The sequence below is a fragment of the Entamoeba invadens genome, assembly GCF_000330505.1.
Source record: "Entamoeba invadens IP1 unplaced genomic scaffold scaff_1105074725591, whole genome shotgun sequence".
NCBI classification, from domain to species: Eukaryota; Evosea; order Mastigamoebida; family Endamoebidae; genus Entamoeba; species Entamoeba invadens.
Window position 1 is genome coordinate 634,664 of NW_004191750.1, and position 25,754 is coordinate 660,417.

Here is a 25,754-nt window from a genome sequence, read left to right on the forward strand (position 1 = left end):
ATGAGGTCGAGTTATTTTTTATTTTATTGGAAATTAACAATTCAAGTTCAAAAAGTTCTCAAAGAAATTAAAAAACACGACAAATAACAATTCAAACAATTAAAAACATTTTAACACAGCAATTCTTTCACACACGATTTTTTCTGAGTTTGGTTTTCCAGTGAGTGGGTTTGTGGATGTCTGTGGGATTTTGTAATAATTTTTGGCGCACATGTTGAAGTTTACATTCCCGTTTGTCTCAATCCAAAAAGCAGAAAAACAAGATAGGAGCATCCCATGGGTATCTTGGTGAATAACAAATGTCTTCTTTTCATTCATTTTCTCCTCTTTTCTTGTGATAAAAACGGGTCCTTCCCATGGATTTGGTCTTCCAAATAACACGAAGTTGTCTGACGTCGCGTTGAGTACATTTTGGTTGCTCTGTGGACACACCAAATCGTTTTGGTAGAACCCAAAAATTTCTCCTGTTTTTGAGACAAAGAGGAATATCAATTTTTCATTGCCAACTATTTGAGCTTTCAATTCTCTTTGGTCCATTCCAGAGAGTCTTGAGTCAAAAATGATATTTGACTGAGTGTTACCAGTCTCTTTAATGATTTCTGTCATAAAATCTTTTTCTCTGTTAAAAAGGGTAGTTTCATAGTCTTCCAAGTCTTCTACAAATTGGCAGGCAGTTTCTTGTTTTTTGTGTGAATGAGGTGTTGTTCCTTTAGAAAATGCTCTCAATAGTTTTGCTTTTTTGGCTCTTTTGACAAGAAAGTGGTCTGACTTTGATCTGTTGTAGGTTTTGCCTTTTATTTCAAGAGACGGAGAGAGTTGTGTTTCTAGTTCAATTGAGTCTGGAGTCATTGTGTCGACTTTATAAAACATTTGTTGTGGTGACAAATCATAGTCTTTGACGTGTTTTCTGTGCATTTTGGGTATTGGTGTTGAACGAGCAGACGACGTGGTTGAAGTGTTTCCCATTGAGTATTTGGAATATGAGTGAATTGTTTGCTTTTTAAATTATACAGAAAATGCAGCAAAAATGGGTTTTTAAAATTATTTTGAAAACATCACTTTTGGTGAAGTAATTTAATAACAAAAACACCAGAAGTTGCAAAAGATTGGGCAATCCGAACGATTGATAAAAATACAGGACGTTTTTTAATTGTTTTTTGAAAAAATTTTAAAGTTTGGAAGTTTTGTTTTATTAATACATTAACACACTTTTTCAATTGAGTCACTTTTCACATTATTTCTTCGTTTTAAAAATTATTAAGGGATTAGTCCCGAAAAGTAACTGGTGGTTGAAACTAATAATTTGGTCAATAATAATTCAGCGAATCAAAACCAAATCCATTATTATTGAAGGTTACCGATTTCCCGATTAAATGGCATTATAATACTTAAAATTGAAACGAACAATTACAAATGTAATGTTCTTCGAGTTTTTAATTTATCAAATTGCGAGTCAAATTCACAAATTTTTTATTGAATAATCTATTTGCTTTTTGTGGAATTATAAATTCTTTATTATAATTTATACTAAAAATATTATTAATTTATATTAGTAATATGATACTCATTTTGAAAAAAAAATATAATAAAAAAATATAATAAATATAAATTAATTCATTATTGACGAAGATCCATTTACATTTTCTTTCATGCAAAAAACAAAAAATAAAAACAATTTTTTATAGTATTGAAACAAAGCAAAATTAAAATGGCCAATTAGTGTATCACATTACGGGATTTTAGTCTGGATTATTCCTTAATTATGTTTTTTAATAAAAATTCAAAAAGTGTTTTAACATCAATAATTATGTAACGTTTATGAATAATAAGTTTGTTATAAAAATGAAGAAGAAGTGGTGGTTTGTGGATTTGGTATTCCAAAAAACGTATCAAAACATCAAAAGAGGTGAAGAAATGTTGTTTCAGTTCATAAAATAAAAAAACATTTCATATTACAATTAATTATTTATAGTTATGACGTGGCGGCACGTGGAGCGTAATGCCAATTCGTAAATATGGTTGTGGTGATTTTGAAAAATTGAAAATTGACCACTTAACAACTTCACAATATTGATTGGCGCGGTGTTTATAATTCAATTTTAAATTATCAAAAGTTACAAATAAATATTACTTTTTAAAAATATAAATAAAAAGTTTGAGCTGTTTCTCATTTGTTACAAATACAAAAGCAATTATTAAAAGCATCAATAAACACACGACTAAATTATAAAATATGACAACCAAAAGAATGTATATTTTGTTTGTGTCATATAATAGATTTTAATTTTTTTGTAAATAAAAAATGGAATTAACACCTTATAATATTATCATAATTTACCTTTAGCAAATATTTCATTCAATGTTTAAACAATCAATATTAATTCTTCAAAGTTGTTGTAATAACAAATTTCGAATGATATATACACTTTATAATTCAAATATTCCAAAAATTTAAAATCTAAAAATTTTTAACAACATCATTTCAAAATATACAATATTACCTTTCATTAGTTGAAAGGTAATATTTTCATTCATTTTTAGAATTTATAATTATTTTCTATGTTCGATAAATAATTTGAAATGAATAATTTGGTATTATTTTTTATTAATATTTACAAAATGAACACAATTATTTTAAAATAAGATATGATAAAGTAATGATATAAAAACAAGTAGTTTTCAAAAAAACACGATTTAAAGTGAAGTCGATTAAATGGTACAACTTGAAAGGCTGTGTGTACTACTGTTCAGCTTCTTTTGCTGCCTTCTTGGCGCCCTTTCCATGAGCAAAGCCATGAACGCTTTGTTTAGGGACTTTCTTGGTCTTTTCGTGTGGTTTGTGAACACCCTTTTCCATTGGTTTCTTGCCGCCTTCTGTTGCTGGTGCTGCTGCTTTAGCCTTCTTGTCCATTGGTTGTGATGCTGAATAGCACCCCTTATATAGTCCGTGCTTTCATTCTTTGCTACACACAACGTGGAACCACGCGCTGACATTGTTCTCTTGTGCCGTTTCTTGTCAAATAACGCAACAATCGATATATAAATTGTGGTGCTCACACACGTACCGTCACATCGGGACTTGTGGGGAGTCAATAACAAAATGCCGCGTTCTAAAATGTGCAGCACAATTGCAGTATCATTGTGTATTGTAAGCTGTACCACTCAGTATAGATTGTCCCATTACTGTGCTGACTGCCATGGTAATAACCGGATTATTTCATACATCATCGGCAGGCGCGTCTTGTGATGCTGTTTTTTAGACCAAATACGCGCTAAATGCCCAACATTGTGCGTATTTGCATTTGTGTGATGCCACTTTTGGACAAAATAGAAAACTCAAAATCAACACCACGCAAATACAACTCAATATCATTTTTTACTAGTAACTATACTATACATTACGTGATGATATGGTACATTGCTACCAACGAGCACAGAACGCCGTGCTGTTTTGTGAACATTTCAATGTACCATACGTGTTGGTACAGAATACCATAGTCTATAACTATACTATAAATAGAGAACCGCCATACGTGTCAGCTATATTGGGTGCGCCATCTTGGAATGCAACGCCGCGTCTGCCGCAACCACCGCACTTTGAAAAAAAACCAAAACAAAACTATACCAATACAATATAACATGGTATAATCAAGGGAACCATTCGATCCGGCAGAATAAAAGTAGTGTGCACGCGTTGTCGACTCAAATAATCAAGTCACAGATCGGCAGATCTGCCAGATCTACAATTTGAAATGGCGTTATCCCGTCATTTAAACAATTTCCCGCGTAACATGGAAACAATAGTTGAGGTATGGCACAGTGCTCTTTATTGTTTGTGTGCATTTTCAAGTACTATCTCATTTACTATAAATGTACTATATAATAATGTTATAATTTTATTATTAGATAAGACTTTTTTAAAAAGTTTATAATGAAGATTAAATTAAGATCTGGAGATCTTTTTGTTGCAATATTCTTTGATGTTATTTAACCTTACAATGTCGGTAGAGTAATTAAAATAACATTTATTTTTAAACCATATGAAAAATATGAAAAAAAAACAAAAAAAACTTAAAAAATCAAGTGTGATTCATTGTTAACAAATTCTCGTAAATTGAGACTTTACGATATCAAAAATTGATTTGTATTGTTCTGACATGCAATTCAAACTTGTTTATATTTCAAATGATGTGTTGATATTATTAATTTAATGATACGATTTTAGTTTTTTTTATTTTTTTTTCGAATTTAGGAAATGTAATAAAAATAACAAGGGTGCCATTCTGAGATTTTTGGTATTTTGTTTTAGTTTTGTTATTCATCCGCAATCCTAAGGTTAAAGCAATTGTACCACATGTTTATAGTTTTATTACAGTTAATGGAAAAAGTGGGATGCTGAGAAAAAGAAGATGCTCATCTTAATATTAATTAATTTAATATTATTAATAATAAATAACTAATATAATTTTATTTGGGTTTTTCATTTTATTAATTTTTTGATTAATAATTTATATTAAAATTAATAGTAATTTTATTATTTTTCAGTTGAAATTAACCAATAGTTACGAGCATCCTCCTTTTTCGAGCATCCCCATATTTCCTCCTACTGTATAAAAATGAAAGCGCATTTAATTGGTTGGTAATGGGGAAAGAGAGTTGTTACAACAAAATGTTGGTGTTGACAAATCAAAACTCAAAAATAGCAAGATATGGCTCTGAGGATTGACATGTTTGATGTTTTTGACAAGAACAAAAGTGGATATATAGAGCCGGATGAATTTGTAATTGGAATGCGTGGGATAGTTGGTTCAATTGCCGGCAGTGATATTGAGAAGGTCTATACTTTGATCCTCCGTGCGGCGGACGGTGTTGGGCTTTTTGATGCTCGTGATCGAAAACTGAATCGCCACGAGTTTGAAATCATTGCTAAGCACACTCCAAATGATTTTGGGGTGGACAAAATTGTTTGTGTCATTCGCCTATTGTTTGACGTCTTTGATACAAAGCAGAGTGGGTTTATTAGTGTTGCAGACCTTGACAAAGTAACAGACAACAAAAGTGGTACAAAGAGCGTCTCACAACAAATGCGGACGCGTGTGATGCAAATGGCGTTCAAGAACGGGAACAACTCACTTAACTTCACGGACTTTGTTGAGTATATCAAAGATTTCATCAGATGCAATTAATTCTTTTGTTTTAAAATGCTTTATATTTGGGTTATTACAACTTTCATACTACATTCAAAAATAGAAATAACAACAAATACCTTTTATTCTATATACGTTAATATTTTGTATGTTTAACCTTACCATATACATATTGTTATTGTTGTTTTTCAACAACATAACCTAATTGTTAGGTCGCTTTGAAAAAGGTGCTTATTTTTGCAAAAATTTAGAACATTTCAGTTATTCACGACTGATTTGTTAAATCATTTAAAACTTTACATCGTTTCTTTTAACAAACCAATAAAAATATAAAAATATCTTTGTTTCCTTTAAAAGCGAGTGGATTAATAAGATTGGTCGCAGTATAAGCCACAATTTAACTTTCACAACATCAAAGTAAAACTGTTATAAACTTTACAAACCAGTATTTATTTGATAATATACAAGGTTGCCTTAAAAAGAACTGAACAAATAAACCATTAATGAAAAAATACAGTATTGGTCTTGGACTTGGGCAGAACGTTGTAACCCCAATACCACCAATATTTCCTCAAAATCGATCAGACTGTGTTAATCTGAGAGAACCACGTTGTACAGATGCAATTCTGGACTTAATGGAAGCGGAGAGAGTAGAGAACTGGTGTGGATTGAAAATAGGGCAAGTTCTATTTGACTCAACAACAGATGATTGGTCCATTAATAAATCTGTATTTGCTTCAAAATTGTATGGCATTTCCAACCTTCTTTACATTATTACAGATGGAACTGGAAATAAATTTGGGGCTTTTGTGTCCAAGCCATTTCATCAACAATCTGCATGGGTTCGTGACGAGGATGCTTTTATATTTATGTTGAAATACAAACTTTCACAAGGATTGAAACCAATAGAAATCACTATGAATGGACACGAACACGCTTTTTATGTCTTTGGGAACGATGAAGACGAACTCTGTGCATTTGCGTTTGGTGAGATTCTTGTATATAAAAAAGATTTTAGAAACAAAAGCTGTTGCATCCCAGACTACACAGACAACCCACCTTATGTTCTCCTTCCAACCGATCGAGTATTTTATGCTTACAGAATTTGTGTTGTAAAAATGATTTGATGACTTGGTATTCTATTTATATCTTTTTACATTTTTAATTAAACAAATCAATAATAGTTGTTTATAATAAAATATAGTTTAAAGTGCTTATAATGAATTAAAGTTTATAAAAATTAAAAAAATTAAAAATACGTTTCATTTGTTACTTATAAAAGATATTTATATTGTTGCGTTCAAACATTTTTCGGCTTGAGTACCATTTTCAAAATTGATTTTAAAATCAGAAGACCCCATTCTTTAACTGCAAAATTTTCATTCTGAGAAAGTCATTAATTTGTAAAGCCTTTTTAACTTGCTCTTTCAAGAACATATTTGCATAACACTTTCGATCAAGTCTTTGTGATCTCCACTCTTGTAATTCATTTGAAGCGACAAGTAAGTCGATGTTGCCTTCTTTTCTTTTTCTAACAGTGTCAAAGACTATATCAAAATCACCTTTAAACCCAACTCGAAGTAATGAAGCATCTTCCTTTATAACTTCACAAAGTTGTTCTAATGTTTCTTCATGTCTTGAGATGATATAAGGAGATTGATAGTGTGGAGGGGTGCTCAAAACAATTCCAATTGTATAATCCACTGCATTTCCCATTTGTCCAGTTGCTTTTCCAACATTTCCAAAGAAACCATCACTCAACAATTTATAGAATGCGGTGATGTGACGAGTTGAATTGGATATTGGAACAAATAAATACCTCTCGAAAATGAGACGGACTATTGCTGTATGCCCCATCTCTTCACCATACTTGTTATAAACTATTTCAGCTACACTCCGGACAACACCCCGAATGGATTCTTTTATCAAAGGGACATATTTGGTGAGTAGATAGACATACCTGTTACTTATCTCGTCTCCATTGTCACTGATATTGACGTCATCGACTATTGGAGATGATGTTGCACGAAGCACTTCGTTACCTTCTTCTTCAAGTAAAATATCAAACAAATCAGTAAATGGTGTGCTTGTGGTGAACAAATCATCTTTAGAAAATGTGTTGACATCTTTTTGTGCAAAATATAGCATCAAATCAACAAGACGACCACGAACACTGTAAAAATTGTATAATACATTGGGTCTGGAATGATTCGCTTTTTTCGAGTCTATCTTTGTGTTAATTCAAGTCGTATTTAATACAAAAAATAAAGATCAACAAACTAAGTCAAAGTACTTGTCAAGTAAAGGAGATATTTCAACAAAAAGAAACGACCTTACTGTTTGTTCTGTAGATTTCTCGTATAAACGAGTTGGTATTATAGGAGGAAGGGTTGTGATATTAACACAAGAAGAGACGGGACTTGTAGTCTGTGACACTTTTTTTGTTGGTCTTTTTAATGGACTTGTATTAAGTGGGTTGTAAAGTCTGTTCACACCTATCGAATACCTCATTTTACCTTTCTAGTGAGTTTGATTATTTTTATACCGTTCAAACCGTTTTGTTTTTGCTTTCAATAATTCAATTTTAATTGTCGGGAGTGCGAAAGAACATCGAATTGCGGTGGTTTAAATCCTTTATTTTAAGCAAAGATCGAATTGTTTCTGTTTTTCAAGTGTCGGGCTTTATTTCTGTTGTTTTTTAAGTAAAAATTTTAAATTAAAAATTAAACTTTTTAATATAAAAATTATTTTTTTTTATAATAACTAATCAAAAAAATGACTTGACAAATGTGAAAACACTGTTTTTAATCATTTGTTATTGAATGAAATATTATATTTAACACTTTAATAATTAAATAACTATAATATTAATAATTATCATTATTTTTCATTTAATAAACAAAAATTGTTTAGATTGATTAACAATTTGACAAAGTTAGTGAATCAATTTTTTTATTTGATTATTACCCAAAATAAAATAAAGAAAAAATTTTTCTTTTGAATAAAATCGTTATTTCTAATTATTTGCACATCATTCACAAAATCAAATATCAATTTGTCAATGAAAATACCACTAAACAAAAAACGAATTGGTCAACTCAATTTCACTGTTTGAAATCTATAAGATTAAAAATATACAATAGTGGGTGTATCTCCTAATTATTTACAGCTTACAATTAATTAATTAATTAACCAATCCACTTCATTTTTTGATGGTCATGTGTAATTCTAAAAAAGAATCCATATCTGTCAACCTCCTTTATACTTTATGTAAAATCAAACAAATTAATAATAATAGACAGTTTAAATATAACTTTAGATTGTGTCTTTATGATATTGTGATAACATATTCAAGTGATATTATTTAGACATTTTTAAACTGGTTTATTAACTGCCATGAAAAACAAAATATGTATTTCTATTTTTAATTAAAGTGAATGGTTTAATTAATTATTAAAAAAATTACATTTTTGTAAATGATTGATTTTTATAATAAATAAATAATATATTTTGACTATTTTTTAATATCAATTTATTTGTAATTAGTTGCACTTTGAAATGGATTAAAATATTGATTATCATATGTACCAAAGGATTGTGATTTTGACTTTACATTCTATATTTGATATGAGATTAGCAAAAGATGTTTGATATTATAAATAACAAACAAAACATTCAATTCATTTAGTTCTAATAATAACACATGTTATAACCTTTCTTTGTTGATGTGTGTTGGCAATTTAAAAATACACCCATAAAACACATCAACACCAAAAGTTATTAATGTGCTACCCATTACTACACTCTCGAGGTTTGTGCAATTGAGAAAACAGCGATTCCCAATTGAGGTGACACTTTTTGGTATTTCAATTGTTTTGAGTTGTGCACATCCAGAAAATGTCACCTCTTCGAGTTTGTCCAATTTCTCTGGAAGCTTCACATCGACGAGACTTTTGCACTCACAGAATGCCAGTCCACCAATTCGACAGATGGAGCAACCAAAACTGACGGATTTCAAATTAGTGCATTTGTAAAAGGAATACGAGTCAATTGAAGTGACACTCTTTGGGATGTATAAATTCTGGATGTTATTGCAAAACGAAAATGCGAATTGCCCTATTGTCTTCAAAGAAGTTTCAAATGAAGTAAATTGGGGAATACTGATTTGGTAATACGCAAATTGGTCGACATGGTTGATTTCTTTGGGGAGTACAAGTCCATGTTTTCTCACATCCTCCTTTGTGTACATCACGTTAACACATTCGACATTGACGTTCGTCTTCTTCTTTAACTGAACAAATTCACTGTAATTGATTTTTGGAAGAAACACTCGGCGGTAGAAATTTTTGTTCTCGAACAAGTCGTCGGTCTTGGAGTATAAATATAGTGTTTCAAGATGTGTGAAAAGATTGATGTTGTTGTTTAAAAGTGGGACTGGGTTATAGTGGAACTTTTCCATTATGTTTGTAAACTTTTTGCAAACAAAAGAGAGCTCAATAAAATCAGAAATACGGCCAAAATATTGAGAAACAACCATCATGTGAAATCCATCGAGAACAACCATTTATATTAAAGAGTTTAATTCAATTTATATTAAAATATAAATAAAGTTATTCTTGATCAAAGTTAAATGTTAAAATGATTTTTTGAACTTAATCAATTTGTTGAGTATTTAAATCAAATAAAAATGTTCATCTTGATTAAGAAAAAGATAAACAAATACATATTAAAAACTAGTAATTTAATAATATTTTTTAACTTTTTCTATAATAATTTAATACATTTTAGTTATTATAACAATAATAAAATTGTATTAATAAATTAATAATAAGAGAAATATAAAAAATATTAAAAATGTAAAAAAATGGATTCTATATAGTACATTTATAGTAAATGAGATAGTACTTGAAAATGCACACAAACAATAAAGAGCACTGTGCCATACCTCAACTATTGTTTCCATGTTACGCGGGAAATTGTTTAAATGACGGGATAACGCCATTTCAAATTGTAGATCTGGCAGATCTGCCGATCTGTGACTTGATTATTTGAGTCGACAACGCGTGCACACTACTTTTATTCTGCCGGATCGAATGGTTCCCTTGATTATACCATGTTATATTGTATTGGTATAGTTTTGTTTTGGTTTTTTTTCAAAGTGCGGTGGTTGCGGCAGACGCGGCGTTGCATTCCAAGATGGCGCACCCAATATAGCTGACACGTATGGCGGTTCTCTATTTATAGTATAGTTATAGACTATGGTATTCTGTACCAACACGTATGGTACATTGAAATGTTCACAAAACAGCACGGCGTTCTGTGCTCGTTGGTAGCAATGTACCATATCATCACGTAATGTATAGTATAGTTACTAGTAAAAAATGATATTGAGTTGTATTTGCGTGGTGTTGATTTTGAGTTTTCTATTTTGTCCAAAAGTGGCATCACACAAATGCAAATACGCACAATGTTGGGCATTTAGCGCGTATTTGGTCTAAAAAACAGCATCACAAGACGCGCCTGCCGATGATGTATGAAATAATCCGGTTATTACCATGGCAGTCAGCACAGTAATGGGACAATCTATACTGAGTGGTACAGCTTACAATACACAATGATACTGCAATTGTGCTGCACATTTTAGAACGCGGCATTTTGTTATTGACTCCCCACAAGTCCCGATGTGACGGTACGTGTGTGAGCACCACAATTTATATATCGATTGTTGCGTTATTTGACAAGAAACGGCACAAGAGAACAATGTCAGCGCGTGGTTCCACGTTGTGTGTAGCAAAGAATGAAAGCACGGACTATATAAGGGGTGCTATTCAGCATCACAACCAATGGACAAGAAGGCTAAAGCAGCAGCACCAGCAACAGAAGGCGGCAAGAAACCAATGGAAAAGGGTGTTCACAAACCACACGAAAAGACCAAGAAAGTCCCTAAACAAAGCGTTCATGGCTTTGCTCATGGAAAGGGCGCCAAGAAGGCAGCAAAAGAAGCTGAACAGTAGTACACACAGCCTTTCAAGTTGTACCATTTAATCGACTTCACTTTAAATCGTGTTTTTTTGAAAACTACTTGTTTTTATATCATTACTTTATCATATCTTATTTTAAAATAATTGTGTTCATTTTGTAAATATTAATAAAAAATAATACCAAATTACGTGCACCCAAATAATAAATTAAATCATAAATTCAACTTTTTACTTGTTTTTAAAAACATTCACACATTTTTTTAACGATGTATTTTTATAAAAAAGTAACAAAACTATATTCAAAAGTTTTTTATTTATTGAAAAAAAATAACAATTTAAGTCAAATTATTGTCTTTTCTTTTTTAAGAATTTTAAACTTGTTGGTTTTGGAGTTGCTTCAGGAACAAATGGATTTTCAAAGGTTGTTGCTTTTGATCTTATTAAAGTTGTCATAACTTGTCTAGCTGCCAATACTACTTGATTGCCAGTAAATTCTCTCGCGTCAATAATTCTATCCAATAAATTTGCATATCTATACATCTGAGGAATTAACAAGTGTAAATATTTCAACATCCTATGTTTTGCTTGTTCTGGAATAAAACTGCTTTCACTTGTCCTTTCAACAAATGTGAACATACTTTGAATAATAAACAGCATGTACCTTTTAAAATCAGAACCAAGTCCTTGAACGTTCATACAAAAAGTCTGAACTGTATCTTCTGTGACTGGGTCAGCTCTTGCACATAATCTTGAAGTTTCTTTCATTCCAATTTCAAATTTTCTAAGTCTGTCCAAACTAGTAACATGTTGATCAGAAAAGTGTTGTGGATATTTTACCATCTCTGTAATAAGAAAATCCAACTTGGGAATGTAACCCATTTGGTGTTGATAAAAGTGTTCAAATCTCCTATGAAGTGATTCTTGCAAATCGGGAGACATTTGACCCATCGAAACACACAACAACCATACAAAAAGTGTCCAAGACATAATACAAATGACAGTTTACGAAAAAGTTTATTTATGTTTTAAAAAACTACCTAAATCTCCAACATAACATCATTTTTATTATATTAGTAAAATATTCTTTCCTGTATACTTTCCAATAATTCCAACACCTCTCTCTATCAATTAAAATTCTGTTTGATCAAAACAAATCTATTTTCAAAAGTTCTTGATCCTCTTCATATCGTTTCATTCTCTTCACAATTTTATTTTTCACTTGTTGGTTCCTCCTATTTTTATATAAATTTAATTAAACTTTTTATAATAAAATATAATACAACTGTTTATTAATAATATGTACTAAAGTGCCTCATAATAATAACTCATCCATCTATATATAGCTAATTACATATTAAAAAACACCATAACACATCAATTAGAATATGTTGCACTTCTTTTGAATGCTATTAAATGCGGTCAAGTAGTCCTCCCAACCTATTCTGTATATTTCTCTGGGCTCCACCATCTTCTGTATGAGTATTTCCATTTGCGAGTACAAAAAGGTGTTCACTCTTTTGATCCCCGTTACAAAGGAGACAGGGACTGTTTCTCCAATCGACGAGTTAGAGCAACACCTCGGCAGTGTTCCCGCCAAAAGGTAATACAAAAACAGTCCAATAGCATACACCTCAGCTTTCGTTCCATATTTCCCCTTATATATCTCCTGTGCCATAAATTGCGGTGTTCCTATCTTCGTGTGCATTTCGTCAGACACAACTCGCGTGGTGTTAAAGTCTGCAATTTTAACAACCAAATTTTCGGGTTCTTTACTTCCCAACGACGGGTCAATAGTGATGAAGATGTTGTTATATTTGATGTCTCTATGCACCATTTGGACATTAGTGTATAAGTAGTCATACCCCGCGTTAAACTGCGAAACAACGTGTAAAAAGTAGTTCGGTGGTAACACCTGATTTTCAAATCGTTTCACTTTCATGAAGTCGTCAATCGATCCATAGTAACACCATTCAGTGATTAACGTATTTGATCCATACGCTACAAACTTGAGTATATTCGGATGATTCAGCATCTTCAGTACTCTGACCTCACGAAGAGTGAATTCCTCATACTCCGCCTTACACACTTTAATCGCGTACTTCCGACACATCGACTGGAAAATGGTTCCGACCGCGCCTCTTCCAGCTTCTTTGATACACGGGCGAATGCCCAAACTATCAATATCGACTTCTTTGATCTTCTTATACGTGTTTGCTTGATAGAAGAATGGAGACTTCAGTGACATGAGTAGAGTGTTTTCACTGTCTTGTAAAATCCTTACTGTTTGATCCAAAAGGTCATTAATGTGATCATTCTTCCGTTTCGGAAATGTCGACTTGAGCTTCAGAAGTAAGTCTCCGAGAGAGTAACTTAATAAATATTCCGTCATTGTATCGAGCGATGGTACACACCTCTCCGGAAAGCATTTGAACACGGAGAAGTTACTCAAAAATGGCAGTACAAGAGTAAGTGGGGATAACACAACCCTTTTGATTGGCGAAGAATCGTCTTGTCTGAGTATAAAAGAATTTTGTGTGATGAAAAGAGGGAATAAGCAGAAGAAAGGAATATCACTGTTCATATAAGTGACGTCAGTAGTCAGAACATCATTAGTAATGTCGTACATATCCGATGCGTAATACAGTGTTGTGTCATAATGAATTTGTTGTTCGAAAGTTCGACTCAAAGACTCGGGGTCGCGACTCTCACATTTCAATAACAAGTTCTTATCGTCCAAGATCATTTGTTCTGACGTCACTTGATAACTCTTCCCGACCTTTTCACAGACAAAGACGCCTTTCAATATGTTTTGTGTCTCTGCCAAATAGGGATGTTTCTTCTGATCAAATTTGATGTCTTTGAAGGTCTTTATTTGCTTAAGAGCTTGTCGAGCGTTCTTTCCGAAAAGTGACATCGGGACGTCATAATAAAACGGGGTGTCAGTGATTCCGTCATTTGATTGCTTTGTAGTTGTTCCGACGTTAATGAATGTGATCGGTTTTTCTGTTTTGATTTCGATGGTTTCTGACGCTTGGAATTTGAGGGAAGTGTTTTGGTACAAGATTTGTAATGTTTGTGACATTAGCCGGATTAGCCTGTGAAATGCATTTTTCAGTTAAAAAGATGAAGAAAGCATGGAAACTAGAAGATATTACAAACATTTAGTTATATAGTTGTTTTCATGTTTTTTTTAGTCGGCGTTGTGTTCTTCTTTGGACCGGACTCTCTCTTCTTTTTGGCTATCAAAGAATTGTTCTTCTTAGTAAGGGAAAGACGTTCGCGGGCTTGACTTAAAGGCGATTCTTTGCCATTCGCTTCTGAGAACTGTTTCGACTGAACCATATCAAGCTCGTCGACTAATTTCTCATCAGTTTTCCTTGACCGGCGACCTTCTAACATCTTCACTTCATACTCGTCGAGTAACATCTTGGGCTTCCTTGGTGACTTTGCAATTTCTACCAACTCGTTGATCTCATCTAGACTAAAACTCTCTTCGAGAAATTCGCGCGACTTCTTCACAGAAAAGGCGGGGACAAATGTGTCACTCTTGACCATAGGAAGGTCAAGTGACTTAGCCACATTCCTAAATAACGGACTCTTCAAATTTCGGGACATCTTGACTTTAAAGTTCCTGTTGACAGTAGTTCACCTGATATATGTGTATTTCATAGGTCGACTTTTCTGAGGTATCTTTGACTTTTTCGTTGGGTATGTTTATTATTTGCAAAGTGCTCGTTAGAGCTAAATATCGGGTAATATCCTTATTGTTTCATTTCTATATGCTTTTTGTCGTTCTATTTTTACATTGGACAGTTTGATCTTAATGGTAGTAATTCATCACGAGTTTGGAAGTAAGAATTTTTTTTAACCTTCTGTTTTTTGGTATTTTAATTCCCCCGTTTTTTTACTGGATTTTTTTGTGAATATTACTCATGTTAAAATTGAGTGTTCTTTTTAAATTGTTTTTAACTAAAGTCAAAACATTTCGAGTTTATTTTACATAAAAATAAACTAAAATAATGGGAAAGAAACCTATTGTTTGTTTCTTATTTCTAGTGATTTTAAAAGCAATTTGTAGGATTTCAGTTTTACTTTTGAGTTTATTAGTCTTTTCCTTTCATTTTTTTCACTTGAAATATTATCGTAATTAATTTACAATTTTATTTTATTATTTAATTAATTTAATTACAAAATTTTTTGTAAAATAACAAAATACGCAAGCCTTATGAAAAAAATTGCCTTCTTGGATTGTATTTTTAATTAAAAAAACTAGAAATTAATTATTTAATTAATTTTCATTTTTTGAAATCTGTTTTAAATAATATACTATTAATTATAGAATTGTTGTGATTAAAATAATTGATTATGGTAAAATAATTGCAGAAGGCAAGCTTTTTCCATAAGGCTAAATTGAGGGACTATAATATTTATTGAAAATTATTTTTTGATGTTTAAAGCAACAACAAAAAATTAAATAAAAAAACATTTTAATAACACTATTAAAAAGAATGTTTCAGAAAAACATACGAATAACAAAATGTCCACAAAAGCGTATTTCTTACCGATTTTACTTAGAATTTCAAGAGGTGTGGGAATTGACCGGCTCTGACGGAGAATGGAGTCTTCATGTATTCCTTGAGGTACTGAGTCTTCTTAATTTCTGGGATGAGAGTTTCGTCGACTTGTTTTTGTTTGCTCAAGAGGATTTCCTTCTTGCTTTCGAAGTCCTTTTTGATCTCTTCTTGTGGGAGGACCTTTCTGAAGTGGTCTCTCTTCTTTGGAGTATTCTTCTTGAAGAACATGAAATCGATACCTTCAGTGTTGACCTTAGAGACGTCGACTTTTTGAGAAGTAGCGATGACATAGCGTTGGTTGATTTGGAGCAATGGAACACCAGAGAGCTTGAATGGACCAGTGACAATCAAAGAGCCCGACTTAATGCATTGCTTCAAGTAAACGACTTTTTTACCAGCATACTTACCAGCAACAATGATGCAGATGACGCCTGGGACGATACTTTTTCTCAAATGCTCAAGGTTGGCAGCGGGTTTGTCAAGTGGAGTTTGCTTTGGACCCTTCTTTGTTCGTAACTTTCTCTTTTGCTCCACAATCATGTCGTCGGTCGGATAGTACTCGGGCATCTTTGTGCCATTCGACTTAGTCGGGACAAACCACTTTGGCGCTGACATCTAAGGAAAAGTGACTTTGAAGTTGTTCAAAGACAACCCTAATCGTTTCCTCTTAACTCTTTGTAGTTCATTTTATAACTTTTTACTATCGTACTATGGTACTTTTTTGGTTCTGAAATTTATCTTAGGTATTTTGTTTAATTTTATTTGGCGTTTTCTGAATTTTGACTAAGATTCTGATTATATTATTTTTATAATTAATTTATATTGTTTACAAACTATAATATAATAATGATTGGTTATAACACTTTTATAATAAATTGAATTTAAAAAATAAGTAATAATTTTTTCAAAATTATTCATAATTGAATAAAAAGTAAAAAATATTATAATATTAATACTACTACAACAAGATCCAAAAGAAGAAAATAAAACAAAGATTTTTAAAAAGTCATCTTGAAAAAAAATAATAATAAAAAACCATGAATTTTACACTAAAGCGCACCAAACTCGCAAATGAAAAAAGCAAAACAAATAAATAGTTCTATTATTTGTGAGATTGACAAAATGATAGGTGTATTAGGAACGAAAATATGGGAAATTAGGAAAGTGAGAGATGCATTATTTAAGAAGCGAAAAACTGAAAAAATATTCAATGGCAACGACTGAGGCACAAAAGGCTGCAACACTCCCAGGAGACTTGAACGTCTTCTCACACAACCCAGAGTTACCAATCTCGACCCGTAAGGACTTTGACGATTTCCGTAAACTCTTTGACGAGACAGAAGGCTGGATTGAGTCATACACTGATGAGCACACAAAGGTCCACTTCAAGAACCCATCAAACACTGCCGAGATTCAGATTAAACTTGTCTCTGATGCCATGAAGGACATCCCAGCCCAAGTTATTTACGAGGCCATCCACGACCCAGACTACAGAAAAACATGGGACGACAGAATGATTGAGGGGTTCCTTATTGAACAAATTGACGCGGCCAACGACATTGGTTACTACTCAGTTGGAATGCCGTTTGTCATTTCAAACCGCGACTGGGTCAACAGAAGATCGTGGTGGCACAACCCAGAAATGACCGAGTTTGTCATTTTCAACTTCTCCAACAAGCATCCACTTGTCCCAGAAAAGTCTGGATTCGTCAGAGCATGGAGTTACAAATCTGGTTATTACATGAAAACCACTGACAAGGGAACTATGTTCTACTACTTCGGTTGGAATTCGTGGAATGGGTGGATCCCTGCTTGGTGTGTCAATAAAGCCACAAAAACAATGGTCGGCGGTGTTATTGACAACATTGCGAAGACCTCTTCTGTTTATGAGAATTGGAAGAAGGACCACAATCCAAGCGATAGACCATGGCTCAGACTGAACGAGTGGCAGACTAAAGAAAAGGAAGAGTATGAAGCTAGCAAGAAATAATTTTATTCTTTTTTGTCATTATTTAGGTATGACATTTGTTTTGAAATTTCCTTTTTGTCGGCGAATTGATTTGTCTGTTTTTTGTTTTAAATAAAGAATAGTCTGGTTGGCATGTCAAATTGTCACACCACCATTTTTACATTTTACATTCCACTATTTGTTACATTTGTATTTGTATCGGTTGAATTTCAACAAATTTGTTTGTTGAATAAAATGCTCTATTTACCAAAAACAGTTAAATCGAATTTAAAACAAATATAAATTAAGGCTAAGTTCAGACGTTGCACTTCATAGGGAAGTTATGGGACAAGAGGGTACACGAGAGTTCCATTAAAATATCTGGAGAAGAACTAGTTTCTTCCAAAGAACTGACTTTTTCGTCTTCTTTTGTAATACTGTCACTGTCTTTGTTTCTTTTTTGAGTTTCTTTGTCTTCAAGTTTTTGAAGTACAAATTTGTCATTTACAACAGTGATGTGTTTGTTTTCTCGAGTAGTTTGTGTTGGGTGTTGAGAAATAAAGACCGTATTACCATCTTCTATACTTTCTACTATCCAACACTTAGCACCTATCTTCACATTATTTCCTATAGTGATGTTACCAAGTACTTTAGCTCCAGTACCGATGACTACATTATCACCAACAGTCGGATGGCGCTTTGTTCCACGTTTGATGATACCATTTTCCTCTTTAAAGTTTATAGCACCGAGGGTTACTTCTTGGTACATCCGACACCACTTCCCAACTTCAGCAGTTTCCCCTATAACTACACCAACGCCGTGATCTATAAAGAAATGGGAGTCTATTTTTGCACCGGGGTGTATGTCAATACTCGTTAAAGAGTGAATTTCTTCCATCATTTCTCTGCAATACTCTCTGTCCCCTGTTGTGTATAAGATATGTGCAAGTCGATAAGCCATGACTGCTTGAATACCAGGATAACTCCGAATGATTATAGCGAGACCAGGTGCAGCCGGATCTCCAGCGTAAGCCGCAACGATGTCTTCTTTTATTTCTGACCGAATTCGGAGGAAGTTAATTAATACATTCTGAAGCGCATCTTCGACTAGATCTTCCTCGTTATACGCAGAAAGTCCATATCGCAGTATTTCGACCAACTCCGTAAGATAAGCAGACGTGTGTCTTAAATTCCTCTCTGTTTTTCTTAAAAAGAAATCGGGGAAGAAGAGTGCTTGAAGATGTGTAAGAATGGTAGTAGTGTTCTTTGGTGGAAATTGTCTTGAAGAAGTGAAGGCCACATTATCCTCTTTATAGGAAGTAAAGAGAAGTGAAGAGACTTGGCTGATCATTGAGTCCATGTTAGTGTGGAGTTAGTAGTTCTTAACATATTATATATACCTTCCTCTTGATTTTTCTCTAATATAATTATCATAAATAGGTATAATCTGAAAGAAATGTGTTCCCCTTAAATTTGTGGAATTTGTAAAAATTTGATAGTTGAGAAGAATTTCTATTTTAAGAGATTGAAAACTACTTGGGGAATTCTCGAGCAATCTGGTCGTCGTTTTTTTAAAAATTTTTAAGAACAAATTTGAATTATTATTATTAGCGTTATTTTGGCTTTTTTTAGTCAATTGTTTCGGGTTTTTATAAGAAAAAAATGGAAATAAAAAAACAAAGAAAATTTACGAATTGTCTTGAGGTAATAACTTTATACCATTTTTTATTAATTATACTATTTATTAATGGTTGATATATTTTGGAATAAACAGTTATTCTAAAATATATTAATAATAATATCAGTAAATGATATTCACTTTTATACTTTAGTTCTGGAATTGGTTTATTATACCAAATTGGATAACAATTATTTACAGTGTTATTCACTGGGTTTTCGATTCCCACCATTTTCAATAATTATTAAGTCAGTTTATTAAGAGAAAGGATGAATAGTTGCACGAAAGACTGGCGATATTTTTTAAAGACGTCTTTTGTGTATTAGGGATGTCTTCCCGTTATTTTTGATGTCCTCACTGTGTATGGGGATGTCCCTTCTATTAATTTTGTGTCCTCAAAATTTCAAAAACTATAAAACGAGTTATAATTTAACCATTATTTTACTATTTAATAAAATAATCATTTCCAAAAATAAATAAAATAGTTAACAAACACTATAGAACAAGTAATTTTGTTATAAATTAATAGTTTGAATGAATTAATTATTATTTTTTATTGGTCATTTAAAGTCACTTTGAAACAGCTTTTCCAACACAACAACCCAATACTCCCGCAATTTTAGCAAAAATTAATTACAATTATTATATATTGAAAAGTATTTGATATCATTTTATATAAAACAAAAAATAACAACAATGAGTCAATCAAATTCTGCTTGTGTTTTGTACATTGTTGAGATAATTGTGCTCATCTAACACCTCTTCATTTTCTCTTAATACATTAGATTCATTTTCACCGCGTTCGAATCGAAGCGCTTCAACATTTGCCATTGTTCCTCCAAGCCTTTCGAAATTTTCAATTATTCGTTAAACAGACTGGGGAATTTTGATTATTATCTTATCGTTTAACAAAGAAGGGTTCAAAAGATAAAAATGAATATCCCACATTGGGTGCATCATAATATGATAATTGTTGAAGGCGTGGCACATTAAAATCACATCTGTATATTCATCAAGTGAATATTTCCACTTCTTTTTGGTGATTTCAAAAAGAAGAGTAAGTCTTCCAAAGGAATTTTCAACTATTAGTCTGCAATTGCTAACAAGTGAATTTCTAAGTTTTGTTAAGGCGTGGCGGTGAGGATCAGAAGGATAAGGCCATGTAGTTATACCATTTTTTGCACTTCTATAACCTGTATCACCCAAAAAAAACATTCACCATTTCGAATATACTGATCCCATTCATACAAACCAAATATACGAAAATCGTGATATGAACCTGGTATTGAAGTTGTTATTCCACATGTCAAACCAAAATAATTGACACTCACACTCGTTTTGATTGCAGAGCAATTCACTTTTGGTGAATAAAACACAGAATTTGTGAATTCCCTCACACCAACAATTTTTCGTTTATTTGTAATAGCATGATCTCTCACATCAATTGCGGTATAACAATTATCAAGATCCTTTATGTGTTCTTTCAAAACAGGATTTCTAAAACTGCTAAATGGCAACCTCATCGATTCACATTTGCCCACTTGTATAATCAAATTTTCGACTGCACAGTTTTTAAATATTTCAATCGCTTTCCATACTGCTCTTGATATTTCTTTTCTGTTTCTGTCGTTGACTCTTTTGACATAATGAGTGTTTGTTTCATTGTCAAGTCTGATGGAAGGATTTACAATTTCATTCACTTTCAAAAGATAAAACAGCGTGTTGAAGCACAACCTTTATGCAAAAAAGTCATTAAAATCAAAAACAATTCATACAACGAAAATACACAGTTTTTGTTGAGTGAAGGTATTGTGACAGACATTAATGGGTTGTGAAAACAAAATTTAGTTATGTTGTTTTCATTTACACTTAGATCAAATTTACATTTAGCACAACACAGAGAAAATAATTTTTCGAATTCTATTTTGGTAAATCCAGTAAGAGTTTTACATTCATCTTCTGTAGTTAAATTAATATCAATGAGAGTTCGATGAGAATTTGTTGATATCTGTGGAACATCGGAGATAATCGGAGATAATCGGAGATAATCGGAGAAGTCATTTGTCCACTATCAATGAGCTCTTCGATACGAACAAAATATTCTTCTTGTTGTTCAGCCCAAAACTCATTACTTGGAATTTCCAAACGTGTGTGTGTTTCTATTGTGTTTTAGTTCTTCTGTCAGTCTTCTTCTTATGTTTGCTGGCTGTTGTGGATTGTGTCTAGTTTCTTCGGCTGAAGGTTGACGCAGTATTCTGTTTTCTCTGACGGTTGTAAAAAATGCCAAAGGATCATTAGGATCGATTCTAGACTCGAGAATTGGGTTTGCCTCATTAAGGTGTAATAGATTTTCTTGTTGTCCTGTACCAGTATTTTGATATGTTAAATGATCTCCCACAATCAAATGTCTATTTTGTAGCCTACTCGGTGGGTTGTGTGGTTGATCAAAATCGGTGGTTGTAATCGAATTAAGAGTGGTATTATTTAAATTTTCGTGGTTAATTTTATGTGTTAGTATTAAAGAAAGTGATGATGTTACATTTTCTGTTTCAACATCATTACTATTTATTTGTTGTTCATGTTGTAACAAATCGTCTTGAATTGTGTTTGATGTGTTTGAATTTGGTAATTCAATGTGATTATCAACTGTATGCGATTGATCGTGATGTCCATCATTATTAAAAGAAGACATCGAACCCGATAATTCTTCATTCTCTTCTACAACTGTTGTTTGGATAACAGAAGAAATCGAGTTATTTTGTGTGTACTTGATTATTTATTGAAGAATTTCTTGATGTAAATGCAACGTACTGGTCATCAACATGAATGGTGTTAGTAGACTTTTTGTCGTTTTTTCTACCAGGCGGTCTTCCTCTCCTTTTTGTGACCTTTTTACAATCATAAGTTGAATGTGTAGTTAATGGAACTTGTTGTTGTATATGTTGAGTGTTTTGACTTAGATTTGACCGCGTGGGACATAAAACAACCGGGTTTGTTGTTGAACTGTGTGTATCATGTCTTGTAGTAATTCTTTGGGGAAGTGAAAACGTATTTTCCATATCGAATTAATTAGTTCTTTTGACTTCTTTATGATAAACACAAGTTTGTTTTCAATCTTTTTTATTGATATTTTTTGCTAAAATTGCGGGAGTATTGGGTTGTTGTGTTGGAAAAGCTGTTTCAAAGTGACTTTAAATGACCAATAAAAAATAATAATTAATTCATTCAAACTATTAATTTATAACAAAATTACTTGTTCTATAGTGTTTGTTAACTATTTTATTTATTTTTGGAAATGATTATTTTATTAAATAGTAAAATAATGGTTAAATTATAACTCGTTTTATAGTTTTTGAAATTTTGAGGACACAAAATTAATAGAAGGGACATCCCCATACACAGTGAGGACATCAAAAATAACGGGAAGACATCCCTAATACACAAAAGACGTCTTTAAAAAATATCGCCAGTCTTTCGTGCAACTATTCATCCTTTCTCTTAATAAACTGACTTAATAATTATTGAAAATGGTGGGAATCGAAAACCCAGTGAATAACACTGTATTAAAAAAAATAAAAATGAAAAAAAAAATAATAAATAGATATTATTCAAATTAAACTAAAGCAAATTAACTATTATAAATAAGTTTTTTTTATATATTTTAAGAATTCAATAAATACTAATTTATATTAAAAATATATAGTAATCATTAGAAATTAAAAAATATAGTAATTTAAAACTATATGAAGTTAAAATCAAAAAAGAACAGTTATTGTAAGAGTCTTTTCAACTCCTCAGTTTCTTTAATACTTGATCCAATCGAGACGCACGCGCACTTTGAAACCTTACTGGGTTTAACTCTGAAATCCGTCCAAGTTCCCAATTTTTCTGGACTATCGATTTCAATCATCTTGACGTTTTGCTCTTTAGAAGCTGCTTTCAGTTCATCGAAGAGTTTTTGGAGTTTGTCTGTTTTATCTTCGCAGATAAAGATAGCTTTGACTTGTTTTTCCTTCAGATGTTTTAAGACTTGCTTAAGACCTTTTGTCAAGCACTTTTGTTCATGTGCCTCTATAAGAACAGCTTTGATGTCGTCTTCTTTTTTATTTTCATTTTTTGTTGGTTGCTCTACCTTGATCGCATCAGTTGGTTTCTCTTCCGGTTTCTTTTCAGTCTTTTGCTGTTCAGATGACATTCACTTGCACTTTTAAGAGTACACAGGGTTTTTATTTGCTATCTTTTTGGATTTCTGTTTAACCTTCTATTTACTATTGTTATTAATTCATTTACTATTGGTTTACTAAATTTGAGTATCCATAAATAAACGGTGCGTTGGCGACACGTTTGTTTTTTCTCTCTCCCCGATTTAATACGAAAAAGACATCAGATATAATGTTGATTTTAATATAATGAATAGTTTTATGTAGTAAAAATATAATAATTATTAACCATTTTTTTCAAACATTAATATTAAATATTATAATTTTTTTACTAAATATAATAAGTTTAAAGACAAAGCAAAAAAAAGTGCTTTTTCATGAATTCGAATCAATAGACGAAAAAAATCGGGAGTTTACCTAATGATTACTCATCTTTATTGTAATTTTTGTTTTATATTTTTCAGAAAAGAGAATTATTATCTCAAATTTTCGTTTTGACTAATTTATCGGGCTAACGCGTGACGATTTAAATCCAATCCCGATTTTCCCTTTCGACACCTCTAAAACCCAATTGACTTCTCTTTTCTTCGTTACAAAAATCGAATAACATTTTTAAATAATAACAATTATCTTAAAATGTTATATATAACAAATAAATAAAACACAGAGTTATGCGAAGAAAGACCAGAAATTGCTGAAGAGAGAAGTTGACTTGTTTTTCATGAGGTTGCCAATTTTCTCGTTGATTGTATTTAACACACTGGATGTGTCATTGAATTGTACAGTGATAGTATTAACGTTGTCAAACAACGTCAACGTTTGGTTGTCATCTTGTTGTATATGTATATTCTTCAATTCGATCAGTTGCCGAGGAAATTGAATAGTATCGACAAATAGTTTAATTGAAGTTAAAACAAACCATCCGTCGTAACGACTTTCATTCTGTAATAAAACGACTTGTTCGACTAAACTAAGCTTCTCAGCCGTTACTAAGAACTCCACAACGTACTTCTCAAACATTTTTGTTTGTTGTTCCAACTCCTTCTGCTTCTGCTCTTCGTCTCTGATGATCTCGTTACACTCCGAAGACTTCGAACAGATGATTTGCACGGCGTCGTGGTAGACCGCAAGTATCTCCTCCTTCTCCGCCGCTGTTTTCTGCTTCATAGAAAAATCGTTGTCGCGACACTGCGCATTTTGAGCCAGTAAATCGCGCGTTGCAATTTCTCTCTTAGCGGGACGAAACAAAACGGGTACCGCTTCTTGTTGTGTCGGTGGAGAACCCGTGCAATCTTTGTTGGAGTGACACTCCCCCATCTGTTGAAATTGCGACAAATCCTCAACCTTATTGAAGTGTGCGGGAATCTCCGTTTTTGCGAGTTCCGCTCTTTTAAGGATGAGTGACTTTGATGTCGCGAGTTTATATCCCGCGAGTTTCTGCCTTTGTTCCGAGTTATTTCTGAATAACGGCGACATTTTTTCGCCATAAGTGAAGGACGTGCTGTTCTTTAATTTTTGTTGTGTTTCGTGAGTCATTGTGAAGCGCCCGGAACTCTCCAGTTTTTTTCTAATTTCAAAGAGCGACAAGTTGTTTCGTGACGTCAAAATTTCTTTTTTCAGAGGAACTACTTGGTCTTTGATTGTATTCACTATTTGAATGAGAAGCATTTGATATCTTGGAAGGCGCTGAATTGGAAGAATTAAATACGACCCAAGTGGCTGTAATTCAATGCCTGTTTCTTTGGCTTCCATTTGCAGTTGTTTCAAATAATTTAATTTGCTTTGATCTTCGTCGATAATAGAAAGGACCATCTGTCGGTTTAAAGAATTTCTAAAATAGTCATTAAAGGCAAGAAACCTTCCAGTGTTTTCTATGAAAAACTTGCCAGTGATTAATTCAAAGTTTTGATCAGTAATATGTGCTTTTAGGGTTTCTACAAAATGGTTAGAACACTCCATCACATCCTCGTACGAATAAAACAAAGTGTTTGTCATTTCATTTGATATATATGTGTCGTTATTAATCATTGGATATGCATAGTAGTCTAACGCTGTTTTCATTTGAGTGTTGTATCGAACTTCACTTTCATAGAGTTCACGAAGATAATTTGTAGTCGACATTTCTTACACAATGTAAATATCTGATTTGTTTGGTTTTCTTTTTGAAAAATTTTTTCGTTGAAATATCAATGTTATTCAAAAAATTATTTTTTGGAGTTTTTTTACAAGTCACAAATAACATTTTTATTATTAAAATACTACTAAA

General features: G+C 32.3%; 13 protein-coding genes across 13 annotated transcripts; 3 read left to right on the top strand and 10 right to left on the bottom strand.

Moving 5' to 3' along the window:
• Nucleotides 1-99: 99 nt before the first annotated feature.
• EIN_173630 (hypothetical protein) lies at nucleotides 100-966 on the bottom strand (the record flags this gene model as incomplete). The annotated part of the gene is made up of 1 exon (XM_004183986.1): nucleotides 100-966. One exon carries the CDS (start codon nucleotides 964-966, stop codon nucleotides 100-102), a length of 867 nt encoding a protein of 288 aa, XP_004184034.1.
• A 3,743-nt stretch (nucleotides 967-4,709) lies between these two features.
• On the top strand, nucleotides 4,710-5,186 carry EIN_173640 (hypothetical protein; the record flags this gene model as incomplete). The annotated part of the gene is made up of 1 exon (XM_004183987.1): nucleotides 4,710-5,186. The coding sequence occupies one exon, from the start codon at nucleotides 4,710-4,712 to the stop codon at nucleotides 5,184-5,186; it is 477 nt and encodes a 158-aa protein (XP_004184035.1).
• A 464-nt stretch (nucleotides 5,187-5,650) lies between these two features.
• Nucleotides 5,651-6,274, top strand: EIN_173650 (hypothetical protein; the record flags this gene model as incomplete). Its single annotated transcript, XM_004183988.1, has 1 exon — nucleotides 5,651-6,274. One exon carries the CDS (start codon nucleotides 5,651-5,653, stop codon nucleotides 6,272-6,274), a length of 624 nt encoding a protein of 207 aa, XP_004184036.1.
• Nucleotides 6,275-6,494: 220 nt separating this feature from the next.
• EIN_173660 (hypothetical protein) lies at nucleotides 6,495-7,658 on the bottom strand (the record flags this gene model as incomplete). The annotated part of the gene is made up of 2 exons (XM_004183989.1): nucleotides 6,495-7,376; nucleotides 7,428-7,658. 2 exons carry the CDS (start codon nucleotides 7,656-7,658, stop codon nucleotides 6,495-6,497), a joined length of 1,113 nt encoding a protein of 370 aa, XP_004184037.1.
• Nucleotides 7,659-8,853: 1,195 nt separating this feature from the next.
• EIN_173670 (hypothetical protein) lies at nucleotides 8,854-9,711 on the bottom strand (the record flags this gene model as incomplete). Its single annotated transcript, XM_004183990.1, has 1 exon — nucleotides 8,854-9,711. The coding sequence occupies one exon, from the start codon at nucleotides 9,709-9,711 to the stop codon at nucleotides 8,854-8,856; it is 858 nt and encodes a 285-aa protein (XP_004184038.1).
• Nucleotides 9,712-11,473: 1,762 nt separating this feature from the next.
• Nucleotides 11,474-12,115, bottom strand: EIN_173680 (hypothetical protein; the record flags this gene model as incomplete). The annotated part of the gene is made up of 1 exon (XM_004183991.1): nucleotides 11,474-12,115. The coding sequence occupies one exon, from the start codon at nucleotides 12,113-12,115 to the stop codon at nucleotides 11,474-11,476; it is 642 nt and encodes a 213-aa protein (XP_004184039.1).
• A 391-nt stretch (nucleotides 12,116-12,506) lies between these two features.
• EIN_173690 (serine-threonine protein kinase, putative) lies at nucleotides 12,507-14,210 on the bottom strand (the record flags this gene model as incomplete). The annotated part of the gene is made up of 1 exon (XM_004183992.1): nucleotides 12,507-14,210. The coding sequence occupies one exon, from the start codon at nucleotides 14,208-14,210 to the stop codon at nucleotides 12,507-12,509; it is 1,704 nt and encodes a 567-aa protein (XP_004184040.1).
• An 83-nt stretch (nucleotides 14,211-14,293) lies between these two features.
• Nucleotides 14,294-14,743, bottom strand: EIN_173700 (hypothetical protein; the record flags this gene model as incomplete). Its single annotated transcript, XM_004183993.1, has 1 exon — nucleotides 14,294-14,743. The coding sequence occupies one exon, from the start codon at nucleotides 14,741-14,743 to the stop codon at nucleotides 14,294-14,296; it is 450 nt and encodes a 149-aa protein (XP_004184041.1).
• Nucleotides 14,744-15,699: 956 nt separating this feature from the next.
• Nucleotides 15,700-16,317, bottom strand: EIN_173710 (60S ribosomal protein L6-B, putative; the record flags this gene model as incomplete). Its single annotated transcript, XM_004183994.1, has 1 exon — nucleotides 15,700-16,317. The coding sequence occupies one exon, from the start codon at nucleotides 16,315-16,317 to the stop codon at nucleotides 15,700-15,702; it is 618 nt and encodes a 205-aa protein (XP_004184042.1).
• Nucleotides 16,318-16,873: 556 nt separating this feature from the next.
• EIN_173720 (phosphatidylcholine transfer protein, putative) lies at nucleotides 16,874-17,692 on the top strand (the record flags this gene model as incomplete). Its single annotated transcript, XM_004183995.1, has 1 exon — nucleotides 16,874-17,692. One exon carries the CDS (start codon nucleotides 16,874-16,876, stop codon nucleotides 17,690-17,692), a length of 819 nt encoding a protein of 272 aa, XP_004184043.1.
• A 274-nt stretch (nucleotides 17,693-17,966) lies between these two features.
• EIN_173730 (serine acetyltransferase, putative) lies at nucleotides 17,967-19,010 on the bottom strand (the record flags this gene model as incomplete). Its single annotated transcript, XM_004183996.1, has 1 exon — nucleotides 17,967-19,010. One exon carries the CDS (start codon nucleotides 19,008-19,010, stop codon nucleotides 17,967-17,969), a length of 1,044 nt encoding a protein of 347 aa, XP_004184044.1.
• A 4,087-nt stretch (nucleotides 19,011-23,097) lies between these two features.
• EIN_173740 (hypothetical protein) lies at nucleotides 23,098-23,523 on the bottom strand (the record flags this gene model as incomplete). The annotated part of the gene is made up of 1 exon (XM_004183997.1): nucleotides 23,098-23,523. One exon carries the CDS (start codon nucleotides 23,521-23,523, stop codon nucleotides 23,098-23,100), a length of 426 nt encoding a protein of 141 aa, XP_004184045.1.
• Nucleotides 23,524-24,157: 634 nt separating this feature from the next.
• On the bottom strand, nucleotides 24,158-25,609 carry EIN_173750 (hypothetical protein; the record flags this gene model as incomplete). The annotated part of the gene is made up of 1 exon (XM_004183998.1): nucleotides 24,158-25,609. One exon carries the CDS (start codon nucleotides 25,607-25,609, stop codon nucleotides 24,158-24,160), a length of 1,452 nt encoding a protein of 483 aa, XP_004184046.1.
• Between the last annotated feature and the right edge of the window lie 145 nt (nucleotides 25,610-25,754).